We start from the raw sequence: 8,214 nt of genomic DNA on the forward strand, positions 1-8,214 counted from the left end.
AATGGGGAAAATTACCGCCAAACAAGGATAAAAACAACTACACTGCTCTCCAAAAGTATTGGAACAGCCGTCATCTTACCTGACGAGCACTGAATGCCTCAGTTTCAGATTTGAGCATTACAAGCCACTGGCGTCAAGCCAAAATCTCAGTCCACAGTTGTGGTCATGTTTTTCCAAATTATTGACCCACCTCAAGTGTTGAAAACGGTTCACTTTCTTTGAAGGTGCAGTTTCATGATTGAGGCCCTGATAATTTACGAGGCACGTGGATCCTATCGGACACCAGTGAAGTGTAACCAATGTGAAAACCAGAGAGCTGCCTCAGGATGGAAAAACAAGCAATTGAGGAGTTTTCATCTGCTCTCGACTTTTTTTTGGCTCATGGCTTTTTGTTGGAGCGTTTTGCAATCTTTTGGCTGACTTCATTTTGTCAGACGTTCTATTTAGCCGATTTCTTGATCGAACGTGTCTGGAGGTCATCGGGGTTGTGTGGTATCAGTGAAAATGAACTGGAAAATGTGATTAGCAGCAGTAAATTCTTGATTTCACATTTATTTGATTGATTTGAGCATGTTGAGCAGTGAGCCGGAGGAGATGGAAAGTTTTTTTATGCACTCGCCGAGAAACACTCGGCAACAGTACTCTTGTCTCTTGCCCCGTTCGGCTCCCCGGCGAATGAGGAATGACGTTGGCCGATCCGTCATGAACTTGTGGAAACTCTCATCATCCGTTTATTGTCATGCTTGTCATGATCATTTTATTTTTTTGTTGTTGTTTTTCATGTTTTCCTAAGCTCAATTTTCCTCTTCAAACTATATCAAACTACATTTTGATTAGTTTGACGCTGTCGGTGTTGTTGCTATGCGTTAGCCTAGCGACGTCGTACACCGGACACAGAAATACTGCGTGCCTAGAGTCCATTTTAGACCTCTTTCCATGAACTCTTTCTTCTGTACTGCGTGCAGTCGGAGATCATGAAATCCCAGATGCTACAGTATTTTTATGTTACCCTCCGAGTCAACCAGGGTTGGGAGCGGGGAGGCAGGGCGACCTTTTATATTAAAGCTGGCGATCACACCACTCATACTTGACATATTTTATGTCCCCCCCCCAACACCCCCAGGGGCTTTTGAGGCTGTTAACGAACACGCGGTGGCTTTCAAGAGCCTCGTGATGCTTGTTAACATGTTGCACCTTCCTCGCGAAGCAAGTGGAGGTGAGATTTGCAAATGTTTTGATCTGCGATTTTATAGGGCAGCGATGGGAAATATGCGGTTCGTTGTTCCATGGCCTTGAGAACACAAGTGCGCTTTTCTGTCTTCGCAGAGACAAATTCTCTCGAGTAAAAATATTTTGGGAAAAAAATATAAATTGTATCCATACAATCTCTTCTCTAAATATGTCTTTGTACTGTAACCAGCTGGAGATCTATGTGTGTAATTATTGAAGAAACGCGATAATGAATAATGATGAAGTGATTGTTTTTAAGAGTTCGTTTTCTCGGTTGCTATTTGTTGACGGTCCCCGGGCACAAGTCATTTGAAAAAAACATGACAGTCCATCAACAGCTCAGCTCATAAATTGTTTGGCTGAAATTCAAGTTATAGCTCTTCGGCTACCTTACAGAAATTGAAAAAAAAAAGATCTATTGCAATGACGTTTTGGAGTTTTTTGGACCTGACTAGGTAACAAAAGCGATTCTTGGGTCAATCACGAATGTTACGCGTCACTCTCGTCGAGGGGGAGCGTAATCAGTGCAGGCCAATTCACACTTTCAGCAATTTGTCGACAATCACCGCCATCTGGTTATCTGCTCTTCCTCCTCCTGCAGCGCGCGGTGAGTATTGGATTCAGACTGAGAAATATTAAAGAACCGTGCTCACATTGTTTTAGGTTTACGGAAGAGGATTAGGGCCAATGAAGAAAGAAAAAATAAGGTTGGCAAGATTCTCACTTTAATCTCAGAATTCTGACTTTAAAGTGAGAATTCTGACTTTATTCTCAGAATTCTCACTTTATTCTCAGAATTCTGACTTTATTCTCAGAATTATGACTTTAAAGTGAGAATTCTGACTTTAATCTCAGAATTATGACTTTAAAGTGAGAATTCTGACTTTAATCTCAGAATTATGACTTTAATCTCAGAATTCTGACTTTGTGACGTTTGTGGAGCTATGAATTGTGGGGGGACCGTCAGCGTGTGGCGTGTCTTGGAAGAAAGGACATCATGTCGTCACCCAGCGACTTTTTGCGTGGCCGAGGAGTGTCGGAGGACATCCTTTCACTTTTGGAGGAGCAGAGGGTGAGTAAGCAGTGCGTCGTGTTTGTTCCATTTGGAGTTAACGTGCTCCATGGAGCTTGTAGCTCCGTTGCTAGTCCGAATGTCATGAATGGATGTACCCAGTTTACATTCGTGAATAAGTAGAACGTAACCAATTTAAATGGGTACGTCCCTGTGACGCCACATAACGTTGTTAAAAACAACACTCTTGACATCGACCCCCTTTATGTGGATGGCAGTGGCCGGCTGGAACATCGTTGCAGCCTAATTACCTAATTACCGTGAACTGAACACACCTGTGGTAGTGTCGTAGCAAGTACTGTCGTGACGTGAGTGTATATTTTTTCTATTTGTCTTGTTGTGCAGATTGACAGTGATGTCATAGCACTGATGGACGATGCCACCCTTGCCAATTATGTCCCGTGCTATGGAGACCGTATAGCACTCTTCAATATTTGCAAGACTCAACAGCTCCCATCCAAAAGAAAAAATTACGTGAAAAAATGAAAATCAGGAAAGAAGACACTTCCTCAAAGACACAACAAGCAAGACAGACGAAGAGGCAGAAAACAACGAGAGATGTTGCAATCGGATGGATACACAATGATGGAAAAATAACCAAACAGGTGAGGGAGAAGCAGGGAGGGGGTACCAGAAAACTTCAAATGTCCACAGAAGCTGGGTTGAAAGAAATTCTCAAGGAAGGAAAGAAACTATTTTTCCCCGATGGAATTTCTCCTAAAGGATCTGAATTGGACTTTCAGTTTGAGGTGTGGGATTTCAAACAAAACCTCCTCACTGATGAAACCTGCCAATCCATCGGCAACATGTATGAGGCTGCAAAGCTCACGTTGTTGCGCTTTTACATTGCAACAAGGCCAAAGGACGACCACCATGATGGCAGCACAGCGTCCAAGGAAGTATTGGTTGTGTCACACAATGCCAGTGACTACAACTCTGAAATTGAAGAGGTCTCTGTCGATTCAAATGAAATCTACACGGCATTCGACATTTCTGTTGATTCAGAAATTACTTTTGGCTCCACATACAACACAGAGGGAGATGCAGACATCACACTTATCTATGATGGTCCACCTGATCCACAAGATGTGATGACAATAACTGTACACTACACTGACACATTGAATGATATGATCATAGCATTCTCTGAAAATGCAATCTTAAACAAATCACTCAATGTGAAACGCATACTCCCAGATAATACAGAAGAAGCAGGTGTTGGATCTGGAGTACTGAGAGATGTTCTCAGCTGCTTCTGGCAGGAATTCTATGACCGATGCACCCTTGGTACATCAATTAAAGTACCATTCATTCGCCATGATTTTCCTGCAGAAAAGTGGAAAGCAGTTGGGAGAATTCTTTTAAAGGGATACCAAGATTGTTGCTACTTCCCAAACAAACTTGCATTTCCTTTCCTCGAGCAGGTGCTTTTCAACTGTGTCTATAGTGATCTAAAAGTCCATTTTCTGCAGTTTGTGAGCAGCCAAGAACGTGAAGTTTTGATGGAAGCAATGAAGGACTTTTCAGAAGTGGACCTAGATGATCTTGTGGAAGTTCTTGACAGCTACGGGTGTAGAAAAAGAATCTCTGCTGAAACCTTTCCCACAATACTGCAGGAAATAGCACACAAAGAGCTTATCCAAATGCCCATGTTTGTGATTGACTGCTGGAGGGAGGTTACTCTTCACCGTGTCTCCATCAGTCTTGAAGCACTGAACAAGTTGTGCTCGGACTTGCAACCTACCTCAAAAAAAGTCTGCCAACTGATTTAACCCCAAAGCAGAAGGAAGTGATAAATCATCTGAAAAGGTTCATCAGAGAGTTGGATGAATTCAAGCTTCAGAGGTTTCTCCGGTTTTGCACTGGATCTGATCTTGTTGTAACCAATGCCATTCTTGTGGAGTTCCAGGAAATGACGGAGTTTAGTAGAAGGCCGGTGGGGCACACATGTGGAAAGGTTCTGCATATTGCTGACAGCTATGAAAATTTTCCACATTTCCGATCGGAATTCAATGCTGTTCTTGAAAGCAATGTCTGGGTGATGGACATTGTTTAGCTTTTTCGTACCCGTAACTATGTTAATAAGCCATCGTAGGTTGCATCAGTACTACATGGCTTGGGTACATTACCGTGTTCACTGTTTACGATAAGTTTGTAGAAACAAACGTTGCATTGTTTGCTGTTTTTATAGGTACTGTATATAGAAATAACTTGCATTTGGTGTTATATTACAGTAATATACAGTTCTGGGGTTTTATATACAAAAAGGCCAAAGAAGTTATACATAACCATTGGATGGTTGTTTCAACAGCTATGCTGTATTATTTATATTTAGGTCCATGCTTCTATTAAAAGTAAGAATTTATTGTGTTCAATAAACTTACTCTTCATTCACTGTTTTTCTGTCTACACATGAATGTTGACGGTTAATATACTTGTGTGCAACGGTGAATGGTTTAATAACATTTTACAGATATTTCCTAATGGCTGTGAGGCACGTCGGCTTCACAGTGCAGAGGTGCAGGATTCGAATCCGGTTCCAGCCTTCCTGTGTGGAGTCTCCGGCTACTCCGCATCCTCCCACATTCCAAAAACATGCGGGGCAGGTTAATGGGACACTCCAAATAATTGTCCGTGATTGTGACGGCAGATGGTTGTTCGTCTGTGTGCACTGCGATTTGCTGGCAACCGGTTCAGGTTGTCCCCCGCCTACTGCCCAACAACTGCTGGGACAGGCTGCACAGCATACCTCGTGACCCTTGTGAGGATAAAGCGGATCAGAAAAATTGTGGAGATGTTTTCTATCAATATTAACAATAAGACATCCATCCACTTTTGATCCACATATCCTCCAGGGTCACGGGGCATGCTGTAGCCATGGCACTGTTGTTTAAAATAAAGGTTTCAGAAAGGGCAAGTCTGTGTACTTCCAGCCCACTGCTGAAAAGAATGCAATCTAGAGAAGTCAAAAAACAACTGGTTTATGGAGCAAATTTGAAGCTTCATTTTCCCAAAATTGCATCAGTACACATGTCAAATAGACTTCAGTAATTCCTCTCTCAACTTAACATACAAGTCACTTGCATCCAATGGATCTGATGGCGCGTGCCATTCATTTTCATTTTCCTCCATAAGCAAACAACACAGTTCAAATACAGTTTCATCACAAGGAAAATTGCCTTTTGTAGTGCACTCTTCCATACATGCAGTGACCTCTTCCGTTCCAACAGGTTTTAATTGATCCTCGGCACTGTGCATCGCAGGAAATGAATACATGACGACTGGTCGACCCGAAGCTGTATCATGGTCTTATTTTGTGTGCGTTCCACGTGTTCACAACTTCATCCAGCTCATCCTGAACACAAAGCAGCATAGTTAAGTATTATATTTTCATTCGTCCAAAAACAATTTCTCCAGAAAAATTATTCTACCTGCACAAGATTAAGAAAGCAGAACCAGGTAAGACTTTTATCCAGAAAATCTCCTGAAAAGTGGCCATCATCTTGAAGAGTTTGAAATAAATTAATCCAAAACTGTGCACTCTGTTTGCGAAGGGTGGACCACCACCCTTCAATACGCTGATTGGCTGTACTTCTTCCGTAAAGGAAACTTTTCTCCGCAGCAAAATTGTCTGAGTGGTTTCCACGCAAAAACATCTGCATCGGTTCGACACAAACATTTTCTGTGCCCCTGTCTGCACGGATCCTCTCTGGACACCCACCAATGCGTGAAACTGTTTTTATAAAATAACTTGCAACCACCTTAGGGTCACTGTTTGTGGTATAGGCTTCCGCCCATAACACATACCGACTAAAGCCATCAATACAGCCATTGATGCCAATCCCGTAGGGCTTTAATTTGTCATAGCCATCCAGGTGCCAAAGAGCATTTGGCCCCCGACAGTTGTATTGGCGCCTTCTTAGGCGCCGTGCTCTTCTTATTCCCACACCTACAGGGTCAACAAATTTTATAATTTGTCTTATTGTATCTTGTGACACAACAAATCCTTTTTGAATGGCACGCAGATGAAGCCAGCGATAACCTTGCATCTGTCCACTAGTCATGATCCCATGCTGGACAAAAGCCAACACGTCTCCCAGGTCTGACTGGTTCTTTCTTTGAAAAAGACCAAGTCTTTTGCATATCCTTTTCAGAGTCTGAATACTTAAAATAGTTTGAGCATTATGTGCTAAAATTGCAAGTATTTCCTTATTGCTGAATCCAAGTCTAAAGCATAGCTTGATCAAGTCATCCAAATCTAGATTTCCAGCCACTGTTTGAGTTGCACCCTCCATCAGTCACTTTATCTGCACAAGAAAAGAGACAACAATTACCATCTGACAAAAAACAACGGTGGACATTTTGAAAACATGACTGCATGACCGTATGCTTGTTAAAAGTTTTTAAATAATGTTCTCGCTCATGGTACTGTGTTAGTTCAAACTCAAGTATACTCATATTCAGTAAATAGAGGTGGGTGTGCACATACTTCCTACGACACGACCGCGTGATCAGTGTGTTCAGTTCACGGTAATTAGACTGCAACGATGCTCCAGCCGGCCACTGTCATCCACACAAAGGGGTTCGATGTCGAGAGTGGTGTTATTTTTAACAACGTTATGTGGCGTCACAGGGACGTACCCATTAATTTGGTTACGTTCTACTTATTCACGAATGTAAACTGGGTGCATCCATTCATGACATTCGGACTAGCAATGGAGCTACAAGCTCCATGGAGCACGTTAACTATGGACACGATAGCCACCAAATGAAACAAACACGACACATTGTTTAGTAAACAGTGTTTACTCACCCTCTGCTCCTCCAAAAGTGAAAGGATGTCCTCCGACACTCCTCGGCCACGCAAAAAGTCGCTGGGTGACGACATGATGTCCTTTCTTCCAAGACACGCCACACGCTGACGGTCCCCCCACAATTCATAGCTCCACAAACGTCACAAAGTCAGAATTCTGAGATTAAAGTCAGAATTCTCACTTTAAAGTCAGAATTCTGAGATTAAAGTCAGAATTCTCACTTTAAAGTCATAATTCTGAGAATAAAGTCATAATTCTGAGATTAAAGTCAGAATTCTCACTTTAAAGTCATAATTCTGAGAATAAAGTCAGAATTCTGAGATTAAAGTCAGAATTCTGAGATTAAAGTCAGAATCTTGCCAACCTTATTTTTTCTTTCTTCATTGGCCCTAATCCTCTTCCGTATAGGTTGCTGTGGATACGTTTATAAGAGTTGAGAACGCTATATGATGGTGCTGAATAGGTTGTTTTGGTTGTAGACTAGGTGAGTTGTGTTGAACCATTATCGAGCCATGCAAATTCATTCCTCAGTTCAGGTATTTTTATATATATATATATTTTTTAGTTGAAAGGATTCGCTCCAGTCGGAATGTTGTAGACACTTGAGTCGAGTCCAAGGGTCGGCAACCAGTTTCCACGGAAAAGACAACAGTGGGAGCCGTAAAACTTTTTGACATCTGCGTTCCGGGCCAGGTGTTTTCCTGGACGGTCAGCTGTCGCCAGGCCGTCGGCGGGCAGTCAAGTGAATCATCTTCATAGGGCCATGACTCCCCACCTTTTTGGGTTTTAGCATCACTTGTGGGCAGACATGAGACTGGTGTTTTTTTTTCCCCCCTTTCCCCAACTCATGTTACTGTCACCATGGAAACCAGCATTCTCTCCCCTTTCCAATGGAGGTGGCGCTATTAAATGTCATGGGGTCGGAACTCAACAAAAGCTAATATGACATCCGGCACAATCATATCCTAAAGCTCTTTTGATGCCGTGACAACCTTTTCCAAGGATGTCAACTTAATATTGCCTTTCAATATTGACGTCCTGACATGCCGACCACGTTTCTTTTTGAAACGGGCTGTGGGCGCTATGTTTTCAAACGCA

At 42.4% G+C, this 8,214-nt stretch overlaps 2 protein-coding genes across 2 annotated transcripts; one reads left to right on the forward strand and one right to left on the reverse strand.

The window, feature by feature from the left end:
• Window positions 1-2,222: 2,222 nt before the first annotated feature.
• LOC147187675 (uncharacterized) lies at window positions 2,223-4,204 on the forward strand. The gene is made up of 2 exons (XM_086100529.1): window positions 2,223-2,302; window positions 2,648-4,204. Exon 2 carries the CDS (start codon window positions 2,785-2,787, stop codon window positions 4,072-4,074), a length of 1,290 nt encoding a protein of 429 aa, XP_085956655.1. The 5' UTR covers window positions 2,223-2,302; window positions 2,648-2,784; the 3' UTR covers window positions 4,075-4,204.
• A 1,092-nt stretch (window positions 4,205-5,296) lies between these two features.
• LOC147187676 (uncharacterized) lies at window positions 5,297-7,217 on the reverse strand. Its single transcript, XM_086100460.1, has 3 exons — window positions 7,116-7,217; window positions 5,734-6,609; window positions 5,297-5,657 (listed from the first exon to the last, which is right to left on the reverse strand). Exons 2-3 carry the CDS (start codon window positions 6,595-6,597, stop codon window positions 5,604-5,606), a joined length of 918 nt encoding a protein of 305 aa, XP_085956586.1. The 5' UTR covers window positions 6,598-6,609; window positions 7,116-7,217; the 3' UTR covers window positions 5,297-5,603.
• Between the last annotated feature and the right edge of the window lie 997 nt (window positions 7,218-8,214).

Source organism: Hippocampus guttulatus, chromosome 20 (assembly GCF_054856545.1).
Source record: "Hippocampus guttulatus isolate MCC_2025c chromosome 20, RoL_Hgut_1.0, whole genome shotgun sequence".
Taxonomy (NCBI): Eukaryota; Metazoa; Chordata; class Actinopteri; order Syngnathiformes; family Syngnathidae; genus Hippocampus; species Hippocampus guttulatus.